The sequence below is a fragment of the Corvus moneduloides genome, chromosome 2 (genome assembly GCF_009650955.1).
Source record: "Corvus moneduloides isolate bCorMon1 chromosome 2, bCorMon1.pri, whole genome shotgun sequence".
NCBI lineage: Eukaryota > Metazoa > Chordata > Aves > Passeriformes > Corvidae > Corvus > Corvus moneduloides.
In genome coordinates this window covers 107,834,422-107,854,982 of record NC_045477.1, presented here as the reverse complement: position 1 = coordinate 107,854,982, position 20,561 = coordinate 107,834,422, and the positions used below count along the sequence as shown (strand labels likewise).

Sequence of the window (20,561 nt, the reverse complement as noted above, 5' to 3'; positions counted from 1 at the left end):
ACTTACACACTAGTTAAAATAGTGTAGACAGGTTGCCAGACTTCATTTTTGTATCAGTGTTTCTTCTTTCCTTTTTAACGTCTTCCTTTTCAAAATTAAAATCAACAACCAAAACATGTTACTGCTTTCTTACTGCCATTTGATCATCGTACAGATGTCAAAATCCCTCATGGACTCCTGCTTTCTCTCCCCTGCCCCTTCCAAGACAGCTAAGTCCTTATGCAGCACTATTTGGCAAATAGTTTGGCATTCAAATTAAGACTGCGTGAGCATAAATTGTGTTCCAAAATAATTTTTTTTGGTCTCTTTTCTTAAAAACTCTCTTAGTTGAAATTAATGAAACATTAATAATATTTCCGACAAATATTAAACACACACAAAAAAAAAAGAGAGATTTGGTACTAGATATAGCCATTGCCCCTGAAACTTGCAATTAAGATTGCTATTAAGTAACTGATGGCAAGAAAAAGTCCACCCCAGATGCCACATCTCATACACAGTAACACTTCAGTTCTCATCAAAAGTCACTGTATTTCCCTCTGACTTAAAAGCAATTCACTTACCTTGTGTCTGCATTTAAGTACAACGCCATAGGCTCCTGAAACAAAGATGATGAGATATAAGCCATCTCAAAGCAGAAAAAAATTAAAAGTGGCAAGATAAAACAGTGTTCAATAACCTCCTGACTATAGAAATAACATTGTTCCCAGTATTATTATCCAGAACTTGCATATACAGGTGCTAAATCTCTGCACACTCTAATAATTTCATAAAAATTGCTCCAAAGTAAATGGATTTTAAAACACTGAAATTATTTTTTTAACAATACGCTTGCAGGTAAGTTTGATAACTTGCATCTCCCTAGTACCACTAATGAGAAATCAATATATTAAACTTTTTAAAGAAAAAAAAAAAAACAACACAAAAAAAAACCCCAAACCCCCACAAAACTGTTCTTTTTCTCTTCCACTCCTTTCAGCTTCCAAACTTCTCCATCCGACAAGGAAATTAGCAGAAGCCATAGATAATAAACATACACAAGAAAAATTTTGCAACTGCTAACTTACTATCATCAAGAGGACTAATTCAAATCTATATAAAATTCTAATTAATCTTTTATTAAGATACTACTTACCTTCACCTACAACCCCAAGGATCTCAAATTTATTCATCACATTACCAATGTTAGGAATCTTCATCAAGACAAATTCCTCTTACGGTGAGAGCCACAAAACATGGCACAAATGGGACTGTCTGAAGATTTTGCAAAAGGCAATTGTGAAAAGGCTCTGGGAAAAAAAAATTCCACCTTGATCAGTCAGACTTCTCACACCCTTTCTTAATTTCTAGGCAATCAATAGCTTCCTGGGGAAAGAAGAGAAAAGAATGTAATTAGTGCTTTGGTTTATTTCAGTAAGAGAAAGCAATGGTATACAGACATCACACCAATACAGTCTAACAATTTTAACAGACAGGTAATTTGCTTCCACATTTTATGATCAGGAGAACATAGCAGCAGGTATAATGGACAGAACCTATTGAGACCATATATCCTGTCAGATGGATGTCTATTACAATAATAACTAACTGGCATAACGTTACTTTCTACAGAACAGAAGCAAATAAAAATGTTGACAGGAACTACCTCAGTAAGCAAAAATACAGTTATAATTACTTATGGTCTGCTTGGTGTATGTTGACACCTAGATATAAAAACAAATTTTCTTTAGTTAATTTCTTATTTGTTCACTGTAATGATAAAAAGGATACAGTAGAAAGAACACTATACAGGAGAAAACAGTTTTCTACTACTATTTTCTGTGATTATTAAAAAAAAAAATTAAAGGAAATTATTTTCTAGACTGATTAGGAATGAGATTTAAAAATTATTTTCATTATCAGCTTATTTAATAGAAATGTGATAAACAGAAAAAAAAAATGTTTTCAAAGGGTCTTTTCCATGCTCCCCAAACACTGAAGTAATTTTTCAAATTAAGCAACTATACACAGGGTAACAACTAAAGTTTTTTGGCCTGTTTTAGACCCACCACTTCTCTGATATCATATTAGAAGCCTGATAAACAAAACCCATCAAAGTCTGGTTTTACTAGTTCAGACCGCATTTGTTCCCTTAATATTAAAGGCATATATCCCACATTCAAAAATGGGGAAAGAAAAGCTTTAAAATGGCTTCACCATGAATTGGAAATATATAATCTTTAAATTCAGTGATTCAAGGACAGAACTACTCATGAAGAACAAGATGGCAGGATGGGAGTGAATACATTTAATTACGCGTAATGGGTGAGTGTGACCCAATAATGCTGGGTTAAGCTCACACAAATGGGATCTCACTATATGCCAGGGGTGCTGGCCAAAAGCCCTGTGTTGACCAAGTCACACGTAACAAAAGGACAATCCAAGGGTGGAGGGGAATCACAATGACATTTGCTTCAGCAAGACACAGGCAGATCATGTGGGGAGGGGTTGTTATTTTAGAAGCAACTCCAGAGTTAATCAACCACAGTAATTTGAAAATAAAGCAGTGAGTTCCAAATTAAAGGGATAGTTAGAGTTTTCTAGTTTGCTTTTGTTTTTTTAAAAAAGCTGCCCAGTCCTTAATGAATCATTTTGGTGGTTTAATTTACTGTTTTAATTAATCAATTTTTTCTTCACTTGTGAATTGCATGAAATACTCTTTCCTTTCCCTTCCTTATGTTCTCCTCCTATTTCATTTGGCATCTCCTTCTCACAAAAGCCTTTTTGCTGTTTGTCCAGACTTTCTGGTTACAGTAACAGACTAAAAAAAAATGAGGTCCTGGAAAAACAGGAGCATCTGCTCAGTTGCACCCATCAACATGAGAACACAGCCCGCACTGAGCTGCTTCAGCTTTCTACTGAAACAGGCTGGTGCCAGGCACAAGGCACAGCTAGCTGACTGTCCCCACGCTGCAGCTGAGTGACAGAAATACTGCTACAGAGACCTTGAAACAACCATTAATGCCATAATGTAAGCAAGACACAAGAAAACTCATCAGCCAAGGTCAGAACAGCAAAATTACTTGCCAGAAAGAAAGGAAAAGTCAGAAAACATGTATTTGTTTTCTATTAGCACCATTCAGTAACATAACCAAATCTTTTACTTCAGTTCCCAACGTTATTCATTTACGAGTCCTTCCACAAATTAGTTTGTGATAAATTGATTACTTACCTGCTAATGTTATCACTGTACACTGTCTGCCTTACAGTGTATACAATACTTCCTGGATATATGATAAAACAGTGAAGAAACTTATGAGATACGGTACCAAAAACTCAAGAAGAAATTAAGAAGCAGTTTCCTTTGTCCCTCCTTCACAATTTTTAAATTTCTCATGAACTACTTAGAGCTATACAGGCCTGCAGCCTGGGATCCACTATTTTAATTTTTTTGTTTTCAGTTCTGCGAGTATATTCAGTATGAATTCTAGCTTTTTACTGGGAATAAAGGCTAGACTTGCAAGCAGCTAACCTTCCTTTCCAAAATCCCCAGGTAGGGAGGCTGCGGATCCCCAACCCCAGCAGTGTTGAAGGCCAGGTTGGATAAGGCCTTAAGCAGCCTGGTATAGCTAGGGGTGTCCCTGCACATGGCAAGGAGGGTTGGGAGGAGATGATCTTTAAGGTCCTTTCTAACACTTAACATTCTATGATTCTATGAAATTCAGTACTATACATCTTCTCCCCACTGATCATGGGAGAGATCTCCCCACTGTTATCTTCCCTTTTCACTTCATTAGAAGAGCCACAGAAAGCTGATCCCCTGCTACCCCTGGGTTCATGGCACCTAGAGAAGCATTTGCATGCAATTCCTTAAAGGTAATACCCTGTCAACTCATTTATGTTCACTCACTGTTAGTGACACACTTCAACTGGCCCAAAGAAAGACACAGACCAGCTTCCCCAATTCTCCCCCAAGTGCACGACGACTGACATCACGGGTAACACAGATGCATACAGGGGGACTCCCAAGAGAAAACTGCACTTGAGTGACCCCCCTCTTTTACACTAGCTGCAGGCAGCTTTCTGCACAATTCTGCTGAGGGCACTTTATGAGAACTTAATCTTGAAATGAAAAGAAAAGCTAATGAAAGATGACAAGTGGCATGCAGCAGTAGTATGGATTCATACCCAAACACTTTTCCCCAACTCTTGCCTCAAACTGGGCCATAATTCAAACATTAGTGAAGTCAGACTAGCTAGACCCATCTAATCTCTAGACAAAATTTATATGCTTGTTTGAGATCTTTGCCGTCAAAAGCTGCTGAAAAATTAAAAACAAGCTACTAAAAATATTTGTTCAGTGGCAGTATCCACTTTTTGGGATTTTTCTGCTTTTTGAAAGTCACTGGCCTTGTTAAGATTGTTTTGAAAATCACTGATTCTTGCAGGGAACCTGGTAACATGAACTCAAAACTCCATGAATGACACAGAGTCTCATGAATGTCAGAGTGAGTAACTGTAATAACAAAAACAAAGAAAAAACCTATTAGTTTTAAACAAGAAAGTAATTTCAAGAAAGTTATCCATAGCAAGAATTACTTTATTCTGTAACTTAGTGAAGACAGGATAGATTCTTTCAAGCTGAACACTGGAAATAGCAAGGAAAACCTTACTAATAGCTGTCACAATTTCATTCTTTGCACTAAGTGCCACACTGGTCTGTTTTCCTAAGTTGCCTGCTGGCTAGAATAACCCTTGGAGAAGAGGAAATAAGGCCATCATTTATCTCTCAAAGGCTCTCAGTAGGGAAATTGCAGTTGTTCTCCTAATATCCCTTTCTACTGCAGCCAGATTCACAGCACATCAACAACTTGTGAATTACACCAACAGATCTCTGAGATGCTCTCAACATTACTGTGATGTTCTACAGAACACAGAGCCACCTTGGCAAAATGAGACATCATGAGATGAACAAGAAAATGTTTTATTTAATCCCGAAGTGTAATGGTGTGAGACTTTAATACAAAAGCAGTTGTTTTGCAATAGCATGTAACGCTTATATGTAAATCCCAGAAAATGTACAAACTCATTTGCTCATTTTTGAGATGAGCATACAAAATACTACAGCATTATGTTACTTGATCATCTGAATTTAAATTAAAGCAGTGGGGAAAACCCCTAGATTTTCCACAATTCCTTTTCCCTTCAGGACCATTAAGAATTCTACAGCATGACCCAAAAGCATCAGACTTAACCACTCAATCCAAAGCCTCAATCCTAAATAGAAATGCTATTCTTTATTTCATTTATTTCAAGACCTGTGTGGAGGGGGAAGCACTTTTTACATACTTAGATTTTAAGAGAGACACTTAGTGAGAATTATGAAACACTTAGATATTTGTCTTCACAAAATGTGGAGAAGTAAAACTGTTCTAGAAATACAGTTAAATTTGTATATCAACATCAGTGCAAATCAAGTATTCAGTTCATTTATCATGACAGAAAGAACTCAACCTGCATCCTGCTGAACTCAGTTACAAACTTCTAATTGACTTCAAACTCATTTTAAACAAGCTTCTTGCCAGTAGATAACACACCCCTCTTGCTCTTCTAAAACAAGAAGAAAACTTAATCTGTTTATTTATTTATTATGTTTACTCACCAAAAAGACACAACTAGGAATTTCTAGAAGCTGGTTACATTTTCCTCTGTTCACTAACAAAACAGCAGGTAAACAAATGTAAAGAACTTATACCATATCATCTGTCTTTGATGGTTATGTATTAGTCCACACCCTGTCATGTCTTCTGTTATACAAGGTACACAGATGAAAGAAGCATTAACCACTTTTGTTAGCAATAATGCATCATTCAGCACCTTTACTCTTCCTCCCCCATATACACGTAGTTCTATTCATTAAGGTTTTCCAGGAAAACCCTAGTTAAGAGTTACAAGCACCCAATTCAGTGTTATAGCAGTATATATAACTGACAGGGTAAAGAAAATAGTTAGGAAGATTTTTTTTCTGAATTTTCTGACCCAGAAGAATGCATCAGGATTATTATGAGGAATTACTGGTCAGGAAGAAAAAATTTCGTACATGAAAAGCTGCAAGGAGGAAGCTAGCAGTAACATCCTAACTTAAGGAATGGAGAGAAAAATAATACAATCATACTGCTAGTGAAGTTTTACCAGTCTCAATCCTTAATTTGGGAAAAAAGCTACCACTTTATTTTTCCATTTTATGAAGGGACAGTAGATCTTCTAAATAAGACAAGATTCTGGAGGAAGAGCCATCAAGATTTCACAATATGAAGAAATCCACAATGAGGAAGTTGAAAAAAGAAAAAGCTGAAGAGATAAAAAGCAACAAGAACTTGACAATTACAGCAAGCCATTTTTCATACTCTAAGCTTCAATCTATCCTCCTCTGCTCATAAGAAAAAATTAGGAATGAAAAGAACAGTTGGTGAAAATAAATACAAAATTCAGAAAACTGTCAAACTTGAACAAATTATGTAAAAGCAAAACACCAAGGTTCCTTGCACAAGCTCACAGGTTTTAAAATTCAGCTCCAGAAAGCTCTTCTTGATACTGCTAATATCACCATTGGACTCTGACTTCACCATTGCTGGTTTTTGGAGAACTTGCTTGGATTTTTCTGGTTTTTGGTTTTTTTTAATAATTGTTGATATACTGAAACCTGCAAATGCATAAATGATTACACATCAAGGGAAGGCATCATCACGTAACTGGCCTAAAGGCAGCTGATCTCCATGGCAGCAGGCCCAGGAGTGCATGGGGGAAGAACCTGAACAAAGTTCCTGTTCCACAGCAAGCACGCAACTTGAAAAAGGATGAATCAGTTCCCAACTATTAAAGATACCTCTTGGTCAAATTCCTAAAGGAAAACTGAGCTTGAAGGCCAGGGCAGCAACAATTATTTGGTTTGTTTTATCTTGTTCTATGACTGCTCTTCCTTCTGTATCCAAGTACAGATTCAAAAATAAATTCAGCTCATCCTGGATATGTGAACTAAATTCACTTCTCAGAGTTAAAACGCAGGATTCACGATCTTCCCTAACAGCTGTGGCCAACTCAAAAAGAGTGGGTGCTTAGCAGGATGCTTCTAAGACCATACTGACAAATAAGCAGACTGATTATGAAAGCGCTGAGCACAAAAGCAGCTCCCATGAGTCATAATAGGAGGACAGGAAAGACAATTTTGCTACCATTTTAGTCTTGCTCTCCAGTAAGAACCTTAACAAGTAAGTCTTTTGTGGGTGTGACAGCTTCTTACGCAGTTGATGCCAGTCTTTGCGCATGCTGGGCGGGCTTCACTGTACCTGTGGCAGCTCTGAAGAAAAATCATCAGCATGCAGAGGATAATGCTCTCAACAGCAACCTGTGAAATCCAAAGCCTTTGCAGTGTCTTCTGGCACAAGGAGTCTGACACTGTATGCTTTCACTTCTATCAAACACAAGTGCCCAACATTTGCAGTTGAAGTGAAAGCACACTTTGGGCTTAGTGATATATTCTTAGGCAAAGAGGGTAAAGAAAAAAATTTTTTTTTTTTTTAGATAATAGAAGGTTTTACTTTGTAACAGAATAGCTTGCTGTGGAAGAAGCTAATATTTCTTTATCTGCCACAGTATTTGTAGCGGTCTCCTTGGAAGTTGGTTCCTGATTTTAATCTTTCCTTCTCTCTTCTCAGAACACCAGTCTCCAGTAATATCCTATATTCATTGGTCATGTTGCCTACTATTCAGTCCCATATTATTTCTGACAATCTGCCATAGACTTTAAATCCTGAATATAATATTCCAAAATATTATTACAGACATATCTTTTTCATCTTCAGAAGTGCCCAGAAGGAGTTGCTATTTTCAGTTACACATCAGGACTCACTTTTTGGGTCAATTCCAATGTTTAAAGATACATACTTAGGAATAAGAAGGGGGGAAAAAAAAAAATAAGGCACAAGGGCAGAGGGTGTTCCTGTCCAAGAAAAGTACAATTTATTCTCTTGAAGGGGACATGTTAGAAGCAGCCAGTCAGCTGAAGGTCGGTTTTGAAGCCTGAACTCAGCAGGGTGGTTGTGGAAAGAATGGGCCTCCCAAGCACATCCATCACGCTCCCCGGTCCCTGGCATCCACTGGCACCACGAGGTTCCTCTCCACAATGGCAGCAGCCCCTGACTGAGCCCTGCAGTGCTGCACTGCCATGCTGGCAGCAGACAAAACAACAGATGCAGAAGACCTGGCCACTTTAGGAAAAGTCCTCTGATGCATTCTTAACTGGATCAGCCACTGAATCTTTCATACACGCACACACAAAGCATGCTGGTGACTTAGTGAGACTGAAATTCTTCTAATTTGACAAAGTTTCCCCTCCCTTCCAACCCAGTTCCGTCTTCATTGTTCTAAAAATAACTCCCATTCACATTCTAAAAGTCAGATGTTCCTCCCTGCACTGGCTTTGGCTGAGACAGATCATTCTCATAAGAGTACAGAAAAGTAAAGGTGGATAAAAAGTATTTATAATAGCAAACAAATGCTGAAACTAAATTCTGTGAGCATTCTAATGCAGATCAAAACAACTGCAATGACTACTGTTCTTGTAATCTTCAAGTATATAATTAAATACAGATGACTGGTTCACTATGAAAGAAACCAAGCAAGAAATCCCTTTTCCTTGAAAAGGGCATACCGAATACACAGAACAAATAAAATTATGAGGGGGGAGCCCCCCAAAACTTAGTACTAAATTAATAATAAAATACAATACATACAAATGAACAGAACCACATTCTAATTACACTATAAAATTATTTATCATTGCTTCTTCATGCATTTTACAGGCAAATAATTAGAAACATTTTATTTAAATAATATTGATCAACCTTATACAAAGTTAACCCTGAAAAGAATGTCATCAAAAGTTTTAAAAAAGAAACCAGTCAACAACTAATGGTCCTAATACCCAAACCCAGGTCATTTCAAGAATAAATTCATATTAGTATGCAAGCACATGCACAGGAGCACATTTAAAGAAACAACTCAAAGATTTATCATAGGATCTTCTGCCACTAAAGTCATTACAAGCGATTAAACCACATGGTGGACAAATGGTGTACAGTGGGTTTTGTGGGGGAGTGCTGCAGGATTTTGTAATAATTTTGTTTAGGTTTGACTTCTTTTTTAATTAGAAAAAGACTCTCTAATTCCATCAATCTCAAAGCAGATTGGTTAAAAAAACCTCAAAGAAATTCAAACCTATAGAAACATCCCTCCATATGAAGTTTCATCTGAATTTGAAGATATTGCTACTATTTCAATGTGTGAAGGTCTATTGCAAGGCATTTGCTCCAATTTTACCAACTAGGAATTTAACCAAGTATGATTAGTACTAAAAGTATATCAATGTGCTTATTTTACACTTCGTAGGTGGGGCTTTTTTATGATGTCTATTATCAGAGTAACTGAACACTAACCATATTTAAATTTAAGGTGAGTTTTGCTATGCCTCCTAGTTGAAAAAAACCCCCATTAAACTTACACAGGTGAATAAATCAATTAAGTAAAACCCAAGTCAAGAAGACTAATCTCCGAAGTGGCTCAGACTGCATTAAGAGGTTATGACCATCACAATAAGCTGAAGTTCAATAAAAACGATTCACATTCCAGATGAAGAAGAGAAAAAAAACCCCAACCAACTCCCAATTCCTCTAAATTAACCTTACTTGTTAATTGTTAACTGCTATTAACATACCAACTTACTAACAGAAGCTTTCTTGAAGCAGAGGATGAAAGCTTAGAGTGTTCTGGAATGCCTCACCACAGAAACAGCAGCAGCAGCAATGTATCATGTACCAAAGACAATTTGAGGGAGGACTCTGAACATTAAACTGAAAACTCTGAAATAAAGTTTGTGTTCAGTGCAAATCCACCACAGAGAAAGTACAGCAACAGTGTTGACTTGTGCTGTGATGACAGATGTCCTCATGCTGAGCCACCTAGAACACCTTCAGGTAGGGGGACTTCAGTTTGCTAAATTACTGCAAACATTTTTGGAAGATATATTAAGGTGACCAACTCCATTTGCAATATGTGCAAGCAATTCTCCAGTAGAGAAAAAAAAACGTGCGGAAGGAAACAAAAGCACGAATTTAATTTAGTGATCTCATCCAAAAGCAGCAGGAAAATAAATATTCATTATACTATCTCTCCCCTATGCAGCCAAGGACACAGATAAGGAACTGGCTGGCTGGATATGCAGCCAAAGTTGTGGTCAATGGCTCCCTGTTCCAGCTGCAAGTTGGTGATGACTGGTGCTCCTCAGGGCTTGTTGTGAGTCCAGTGCACTTTAATACCTTTATCAATGACACAGACAGTGAGATTGAGCACACCTCAGCAAGTTTACTGATGACATGAAGCTGAGTGGAACAGCTGGCACAACAGAAGGACAAGATGGCATCCAGAGGGACCTGCAAAAGCTTGAGAAGTGGGCCCATGAAGTTCAACAAGTCCAAGTGCAAGATGTTGCACTTGTATCAGGGCAAACCCCGACATGAATACAGGACTGTGAGAAGAAGTCACTGAAAGCAGCCCTGCAGAGAAGGACTCGAGGGTTCCTGTGGATGAAAAGCGACATGAGCCAACAGTGTGCACTTGCAGCCCAGAAGGCCCATGGCACCCTGGGCTGCATCAAAAGCAGCGTAGCCAGCAAGTGGAGGGAGGGGGATTCTCCCACTCTACTCTGCCCTGATGAGACCCCAGCTGTGGTGCTGCATCCAGGTCTGGGGCCCTCAGCACAAGAGAAACGTGACCCTGTTAGAGCAGGTACAGAGGAGGCCGTACACAAAGATGGTCAGAGGGCTGGAGCAGAGTTCCTACAGACAAGCTGAGAGAGCTGGGGTTGTCAGCACTGAAAAGACCTGGGGAGAGGAGGTTGGAACAAGACGGTCACTGAGGTCTCTTCCAACCCAAGTCCATCTGTGATGCTCTGAGGAGTGAGTAATCAGAGTGACTTTGGTGACAGTGGCCAGCCAAGGTCAACCCACCAGAGATTCCTAACTGCAAAGACATAATCATGATGATGTTCTCTTTTCCTCTCCTGCTTATTTCAACTGTTAGTTGGATTCTCAGGTCTTGTCTTTAGTTAGATGCTAAACTCTTTGATGAGGAAACTTTTTTGCTATGTTGAAGGCCTCTGACGGTGTTATAAAATAACTAAGATTTAATGTTTGAAACCATGCTATGATAATGGTTCTGTGCATGAGCATTGTTGAGGTAAAATATGAGTCTTAAGGTAAGTGAAAGTCTTACCAGAAAACTCAGGAAAAAACTTCAAAACTGTTAGGAGGCAATTTGATTCATCTGTGGAAACAGGATTTGGTAATAATTTTATTTTTTTTAATAATAAACAATGCTATTTCAATGCCAACTTCCATAATCACTTAAGAAAAAAATTAATTAAGGAATAACTTCTCTTCTGATTTCAGCCTAGTGGTTCCCACTTAGTAGCTAAAAGAAAAAAAACAAGATATTTTGAATCTCACATAAAGTGAAAATTATCCTCATCATTAAAAGTACAAACATTCAGACTAACTTTCTTAATACAAATGCAGTCTGTACTTGCTCTATACCTTCATCAACCACCATACACAGGTAAAACATTCATATCCAATGAACTCTCTTTAACTAGTATTTTTGTTAACATTATTAATCTGACAAAACTGTCTCTGAAGTAAATAGAGGAGTTTACTACTGAAGGCATGAGCTACCACCAAAAAAAAAAAAACGGTAAAAGAATATTTTTACAACTTAGTCACTATAATTTAAAGAGAACAATCATCCAGATTAGAAGTTTAGGTATCAAGGGAAAAATATTTTAACATAAATACGAAATGGCAGATACGTGACCTTCCTCCCACAGAGAAAGGCAATTGCCAATCAGAGACTCTCCTGCTATGCTGACAGCTTCTTGCATGGGAGATTCCCATGGCAGCAAAAGCATGTCTGGATATGTAAGTGACCCAAAAGAAGACCTGAAAAACAGGTCTTGAGAAAAAGGAGATGCATCTAAACAGTAAATAATGTTGGCAGACCTACCAGAAGAAAGGTAATAAAAAAACCTCATAATCCTGATTTTCATCCTTCATGCATTTTTCTATCCTTTGAGTCTTCCAAGTTTAATTATGGAGTGTGGAGGGTGGGAGGAGGAGAAGGAGAAAAGAGGGAAGGCAATGCTCCTGGCAAAGGGCAAGAAGGGTGGGTGAGGGAGGAAGAGAAGGGAAACTACTTCAGGGAGTCACAGAAGAAGACAGTAAAAGGCTGGCAGATGGAGAGGTTCTGAAATGAAAGAAGAAAACAAAATTCTAAGGACAAGCTGTTTCAGGCATGAGCAATGAGTTCATAATGATATTTGAGATTTATATTAGTTTATAAAAAAAATACAGACTTGCAGCATCCAAAAGTCAATATTTGCATAACTGACTTTCTTGTTTCTTATATATCTAGTTACCTCTTGTACAAACAGGCTTCTAATATTCAGGGAAATAAAAGTAACTTGGGAGATATGAATGCCGAAGTCTACACCCAGAGAAATACTGTCATTTATTTCCTGCAAAAGAAAAGTAAAAACTACTAAGAAAATAATGGCTTGCAACAATATAGGGCATACCATGTCTCAGAGGATTAAAAAGAACTTCCAAAGTTCAGTTACACCTACTGACAAAGGCTGCTAGGGAGATGCTGAGGTGAAAGACTCTAAATCAAAGATGAAACAGTTGACTTTTGCTTGCCAGTAAGCTGTACAGAACCATATGCATATATTGATAGGCTTAAATATTGGTTATCAAGGAACTAGATGGATGCATATCAAGACATTTCCTCACCCACCACAGGCAGAAATCAGAGCAGCAGCACAGAGCCCATCCCTAACCCAGCACATCCAACCAAAGAAGCCACTGCTCAGCAGGTAGGGAGACAACATGCAAGATTACAGTTTTAACCACACCATATTCCTTCTTTCCACTAATATTCTCTTTGTGCATTTCTAACATCGGAAGAATAATCTCCACTTTCTTTTGGAACCCAGATAGAATGGGTGATACACTATTTGCTCAGACAAAAAGAAGTCATTCTTGTAATCTTCTTTGGATTATACCACTTTGTTGCTGAGGCTACATACTAAACCAATTTAAATGCAAGTTTAACATTTAGGCCTTTTTGTGGTGCTAGATATGCATTTTATGTTCCCCTCCTCTAATATGTCAAAAAGCCCAACCAAACCCAACCCACCAAAACACCAACGTACAGAGCTAAATACCTACTGATGGAGAGAGATTTTTCTAATATACAGGAGTCATCTCCCCACAGCTGCAATGAAGAGAGCTAAAAGACAATCAAGTAACGTAAAGAGTCTCCATCCTGAGCTGAAATTTCAAATATGGATGCTAAATGAATTTCACAGTCTATTTGCATCCATTTTTCAAATGATCGAAATACTTTATAGTTTAAAATAACTCTATTTCTCCACTTGCATGGTCAGATATTTTTAAAAAGCAAAATACTTTCAAAATAATTTGCACAACAACATTTTGCAACAAAATGCAGCTCAAGTACTTTTTCCCACTGCAAGGTATTTACTAGACTGCAGTAATTCTCTTAACACTTTTAAAGCTTGAAACACACCTTCTGTTGAATGCTATGAGTCAGTTTTAATGACAGTGTTATGTTCTATTGCTCTGTAGCTTATGCAAGAGAATGAATTTGCATTAAGTACCCAACTTTAGAAGCCACCTTCTCTTCTCCTTTGTTAATACTGAATAAAGGTAAAAAAAAAGGGCTCTATTCTCTGCCTGCTTTCTTATTGTTTTAAAAGAATAAATCTAGTTAGCTGCCTGTAATGTAAAATAGACATAAAATTTCTTATTGCCACTCTATAAATATTGGGGGGGGGGGGGAGGGGTGTTGCTATTGTCGTTGTTTTTTGGGGTTTTTCCAGAAAGCCAGAATACAGAAAAAGATAGGAACAGTTTTCTTATCTAGTAAAATTTCAAAACTTTAAACTACTTTTTCTGCATGAAAACTAACTGTTAACTTCAGAAGGAGGAGGAAAAAGCAGTCTAAAATGCTAATTCAAGGGAGGGGCTAAAAACACGGGAGTAAAAAGACTCACTGCTGTCATTAGGGTGGAGGTATTCAATACCTTTGCCTTCAAGAAATTCAAGAGGAAAAAAGTTAAATCACAACATCTTTCCACTATGGGTCTTTTAGTCCAGACAATGGTCCAGTTTTAATATGCTTTTCTTTCATTTGCTTTGCCCTCTCATTTAAAATTCCCCAGCTCTTCAGCCCCCCCCCCCCGCCCCCAGCACAGTACATCATACTTATATTGGGGTATTTTGGGGAGTTTGGGTGAGTTTTTTGTTCTTTTGGGTTTTTCAAACAGGACTACACTTCGGTCTGTTTAACAAAATGAGGATTTGGCCAATTTTGCCAGAGATAAGACTGGCAAATTTTTAACTGGTTCTCATGCAAACTGATGGCCAAAATTCCTTACAAATACCCTCACTACAGAGACATACAAGGTCAAGTATTTTTTTCTTATCTCTGCAGATTATATATATATACACACACAGAGAAATGTACATATGCATGCACTTAGTTCTAATGACAGGGGACAAAGTCCTTCTTCCAGTAAATTTAATTTCTTAGAAGTTCAGCTTAATGACCACCTTTCTTGTCCTTATTGAAAGTAATTGTGAATTAACTGGATTACCTCTTCTGTTCTTTCTACTTTCTAGAAATGAATCATACATAAGCCAAAAGCTTCGTTGATATCATAACTTACTCTCTTTTTAGCACTTCTAAACAGATCCTAGATTCCCAAGCAAGAAAAAGGTCATTTACTTCCTATTTTTAGTCTAAGTTCACAAGGTAAACTCTACAAAAATGAAGAAATGGTCTGATAGACATCTTCCTCCATGGTTGGAAGATCTGCTATAAAAGGCTATCCTATTTCAGTAATAAATGGCATTTTTGCAGTGCAGAAAATGCACCAAGAAAACCAGATCTCTCATATACCAGTGGACTGGAAGAATGATACAGACCATTGCTTTCTGAAAGCTCTACACAGAAAACACTTGTAAAATAAGGCAACTCTTTGGACTGAAGAAATTATACGCTTTACAAACCTGTAGAGACAGCAGCTCATGAATTAACAAAGCACCATCACCCACATGAGGGTAAAACAGATACGTGGATCACGCTTTGCCCAGCATATTGGAGAATGAATTCACTTTTATGAAACAACTTCAAGGAAAATGTCAACTGTCTCCAGCACTAAAAGAGTCAATTTCTCAAAATAGAAGGTCTGTCATTATTGCCATGAGATGTGAACACAAATTATACTGCCATTTTTACTAATTTGCAAGTAAAAACAGAGAGGCAAAATCTAACGCCATTCTGATCTTGTTTGGGGGTGTGAGGAGGAGGTATCAGCCCTTTTCTTTTACTTATGTAAAAGCAACCCTTCTTCTTTTTTTCTTCTCTTAGAAGAACTTCTCCATATAGTACTTGAATCTGCTCCAATAACAAGCTCTCAATTCATTTCAGAAATATATTCCAGCTCTTGAAGTTCAATTAACTGGGGGGAAGGGGGGAGGAATCCATCAGCACATTTTCCAACTATTAGAAACTTGTTTCTTGGCAAGCTGAGAACTTGGGCAACTGTGAACTTAAATAATTTTTTACCCTTAGCTCCAGTGGCGGTGAAATGCAATGATCTTACTTCCAGTTCAGCCTGTAGCAGCTGCAGCAGCTAAGTGACACTAGAAATAGAACATGGAATGTGGTTAACATCAGGCATTTTGAAAGCCTCCTCAGCACACCTTAACACATCAAGCAAGAAAAAGGTTAATGAAATATGCACAGATATTCACACTTCAAACAAAAGAAACTATTTTAAGCCTGATGCAAGTGTTGATGAACTTTCTCTAAGTAAGATTTTGTTAACTTACTTCCAGTGTATAATTTTATTAATAATTAAAAACCGTAATGTCAAATGCCATTATTAGGAAGACAAATACATTTGCACCCAAAGACCTGAATCAATGAGATCTTGCAATACTTGATTCCAAAAGCAGAAGTAAAAGATTTCTTATCTCCACACAGTTTTTAAATGCACCATGCCATCAAAAATAGTTTGCATCCTCTTCTTTCATATGAGAAAAGGGAAATCCCCTCCCAAGACACAGTACATAAGCAAGCTCTCCTCAAAGCTGTTCCTGTACTTGTGCCAACTTGAGGAATACACTGAAATGTATGTTTAGTAAAAAGAAAAGGAGAAATACTATATAACCCCATCTGAAGTATCCAATTAAAGTGGGAAAACATTAAAACTTTCAGAGTTCAAGAATATAGGAGACTAGAGGCTTAGGCATACTAAACACTTATTTTAGTTGTAACAGAGGCACTGTCAAGTGGCCACTAAGCAAATGTAATTCGTACAAAATCCCAGAGTTAATTTAGTTGGTGTCCTTTTAGGAGTTCTTAGCCCAATTTAAATTTATCCTGTTTAGTTTATGTAAACTGTTTGGACAGTGAATCTGCCAGCTTGAATTTGGCAATGAAAACATGCTTTTACTGTGTAGAGCCTGAAGTATTTTCATTTCTATCTAATTAGTTAAAAATAAGTGTTTTGAAGGGAGATTTACACTAAACTAAAAACCAAGATTTTCACCAGTAACATTTATACCATATTTAAAGGAATCAAGAATATTTTTTTAAAAGTCTACTCCCAAGAGAAGTCAAATCTGTCTAGTACTAAAAAGATCACAGTAAATATATTATGCTTTATAGTAAGATTACATAAGCTACTTAGAAAAAGTGTACAAACCAAAGCCACCACAATACAAAGCATCAGCCACTGGTGGTGTGTTCCGTTCAATTCACAGGCATACAACTACAGAATTCCCTATCCTCAGTACAGTAAGGGTCCCAGCATCTACTCCCTGACAAAGTACATGACCATGCTGTCCTCACAGAATTTCAACAACAGAAGAAGAAAAAACAAACAAACAAACAAACAAACAAAAACCTCCAAGACTTCAGTTCTTCTTCTGGATATAATCCAAGTTAGTTTTTGAAGTGATAAATATTTTTCGCCCTCAAAATATCTTCTCACAATGTGTCACATACTCTGCACAAAAATCTGCAAGAGACCACTGAGGACTGCCAGCAAAAGACCACTGAGGAGCAAAGGACTGCTGTGTCACTAGAGGCTCTAATGCATTTAAATTCCACACACAAATGAAGCCAAAAGCTTCACAAGCCCTCAATTAACACCAACCAATTAACTTATACATAGCAACTCAAGACAACAGTCTCTAGTCCTCTGCACTGCCTTCCCAGGGTCTCAGTCCCATGTCCTGCTAGGGGTTTAACCTTTTTTTTTCCTGTAGTAAGGAAAAACAGCTTCCAAAACCTAGCTCAGAAGAGCCATAAAATCTTAATATTCCCTCAAGAAAGTTATCTTAAAGAGAAATAGAAACAGAAGTTTTGAGTGGTGGGAGTTTTACAGCACCTTTAGAGTTACTGTCCAATCCAATTTCATGTCATCCCTACACAACAGGCAACAAGCCATCATTTCAGTAAAATAGCCATGCACATTTTCCCTGCAGCAAACCAGGAAATTCTTTCTAGATCTGGCAGTGAGACCACACCAGAGAGATGTCAATCTGCCAAGGACACCTTCACTAGGAATAAAACAAGTACCTACGCTCATGCCTGTAACCACAATACTGAGCTTCAACAGCTCTACTGAAAAGAGTAGAAAACTCAGATAAGAGTTTTTACAGGTGGAAGGAAGAAAGGAATCAACATTTGCTAAAAGCTTGGCTTCCAGCAAAGCTACACCTACACTGAGCTGCTCTTTCAACAAGTAACTTACGTCAGCATGCTTTTCAACACTCATGGGTTATTTGGCATCAGTATGTAAACCAGTTACAAACAAACGTACCTTAATTAAAAATCCTCACCTTTATAATACATAATTTAATTCACTGGAAAGCACTAACCGATTTATTAACCAGCTTCTAAACACTCACATATGAAATTGCAAGTATCAGCTTTCACACAATAAACTCGTGGCACCATTTAACCAATCAGGCAGCAGAAGTAAAAATGTAAGAAGCTCCAGATATGTCAACAAAGTGTCAGCAGCCATAAACACACCATTCTGTATATATGCAGCGTATGTTTTTATACACACACATATATATTTATAAAAATGTATACATACTATATAGTGTACACAGTAGTAAGAAAAGATAATATGAGAAAAAATGTAAAGAAGCATTTGTCTTTGACAATGTCTAGATGGCAGACCTATAATCACACCCAGACTGTGCAAAAAACCTGGTTTCCAAAAGTGAGCAGCAGACCTACGAAGGAGATGCACAAGATTAGAACTACGGAATACATGTGGCTGGAAGGGAGCAGAAGAGCAGAGCCTGCTCTGCTCTAGTTCAAAATGGGACAAAGGCATTCAACCAGATTGCTCAGGACTCGGGCTATAATCCTTATTACATTTGTGGAGCATTTCAAACAAGACAAACTAGAACAACATTACAACAAACGTGCTTCACATGCAGGATCCAGAGGAAAAAAAAAAAAAAAACCCAACAAAAAAAACCCCACAACAAAAAACCCTGTATCACATTTAAAGCCAAATCAGCAATGACAAGAAAACAATTCACACAAAACCCAAACCAAATCAATGAATTGAAGAGTGCAAGGATGACCAGATAAAAATTCAACAGTCGCAAGGGAGCTTCTGTACTGAACACTCATATTCACAGACAGCACATTCAACTGCCTGAAGTTTGCTAGTTTTTTACTGGTTGGATTTTTTTAGTTGCTGGCACTGCCTCCCAATATCAAACCAACCTACTATAATATGCCTATACTAACAAAACTGAAGCATACGAAAGTACTTCTAAGTTTCATACTATTTCATCCTCTTTAACTGCTTGTCTAATGGCACACAATTAGTTTTGAAAAAAATCTCTAAAGGAAAATCAAGGTTTTTTTCTCTGCAGTGAGCTGGAGTCTCAGCTATTTTCTGCAGCATCATGCTGGCTGATTAGCTTCTTTTTTTGCACTCAGATAAGACCTCAGTAGTCAACTGAGAACCCCTTGAAACCTGCAAATCAAGACACAGAAATCACTGTTCTGAAAGCCCTGTGCTTTCTTACTTTCTCCTGTTTAAATGAGGTCACTACACAAAAAACGTTCCTGAAGGAGAAGCTAGGGTCCAGATGAGCTGAATAATCAAACAAGATCAACTGAGATTGTGAGATGCTTTCTCTGGTGTTCCCCTATTGCTTCTGAAGACCTTGCAGCTCAATCCATCTGAAAAAGCCACAACAGAAACGGATAACTGGAAATTCTGCAAGCAAGATTTTATAAAGCCTGTGTTTTCTACAGGCCCAAGAAAAATCATCTGCCTTCAGTATTTTCATGTTCTTCTATCAGAAAAAAAGAAAAAAAAAATTATGCTCTAAAATAACTTCATCAATAACCAGAACAACGACTGTGCTGAGGGACTACAGACAACTAAATTCATAGGTACAGTAAGCAAAAGGCATTGACAAAGTTTCTTTTCAAGAGAACAGATGTTATTTTCCAAGACATATGGTATTTATTTTTATACATTAGTCATACAATAATACTACAGGCCTAATTTTTCTTTAAAATAGCACAGTATTTTATGTTGAGGTGTATTGCTGATATTAATTTTGTACAGTTTACCACTTATTTTTGCAGTTACAAAATGTCTGACTGCATTTCTCAAATCATGAACATAGTATACACAGAAAGGAGCATTCAGTATACATACAGGTGTGTAGAGCACCTTTTAAAAAAAAAACAAGTCTTGACAAAAACTACTACTGAATTTAGAGAAGGGAAAAAAAAGTCAAATGCAAACATATGCCAATTTTTGAGTATCTCTTATCTTTTCAATCAACCTCCCCAAAAATCTCATTATACATGAAATAGCAACAAATAACTGCTTTGGATTGCTGCAATGACTGTCAGGTCAGTACAGTGTAGGCAAAAAGGCACTTAATAATATCAGCAACAGATTCCATCTGAACTGTAATATATCTTTGTTGACTTCATCTAAGCGAAAAGTGCTCCAAGACCCTACAGTTTTTAATATTTCATTTTTTAATATGAGAAAATGTGATGGACCATATCCCCTTTTTCAATTTATGCAGCTTGTTATTCAAATCTACACATTATTCTTGCTGTAATTTCAAGGACATTTATTTATTTATTATAATGAATATTAATTCTCAAGTTAATTCAAAAGATTCTATGGATGAGGGTGTTTCAGTGTTGTCTATGTAAATTTTGTGTAAGTTCCTTCATGTCTTAATCTTTGTTATTTCCCCTCCTCTTTCTGCAACATATTTTCCATTTAAAGTTCTTCAGGGCTCTACTATATGAAAACTTCCATGTAGAATCAAAAATAATGATGGGAAAAGATTATCTATTCCTTAAAGGGA

General features: G+C 37.3%; 1 protein-coding gene across 7 annotated transcripts in view; it reads right to left on the bottom strand.

Annotated features, from left to right (window-relative positions):
* The window catches only part of CDKL5 (cyclin dependent kinase like 5), a 125,155-nt gene that overhangs the window by 75,236 nt on the left and 29,358 nt on the right, over positions 1 to 20,561 (bottom strand). For all 7 annotated transcript variants that reach the window (XR_004238457.1, XR_004238458.1, XM_032100747.1 and 4 more), the window contains 2 exons: positions 1,136 to 1,365; positions 564 to 598 (listed from right to left, as the gene is read on the bottom strand). Coding sequence is in view for 5 of the 7 variants with exons in the window: in XM_032100747.1 (XP_031956638.1) it covers positions 564 to 598; positions 1,136 to 1,199 (99 nt within the window). In the remaining 2 variants the exon portion in view is untranslated. The remainder of the gene's footprint in view (positions 1 to 563; positions 599 to 1,135; positions 1,366 to 20,561) is intronic.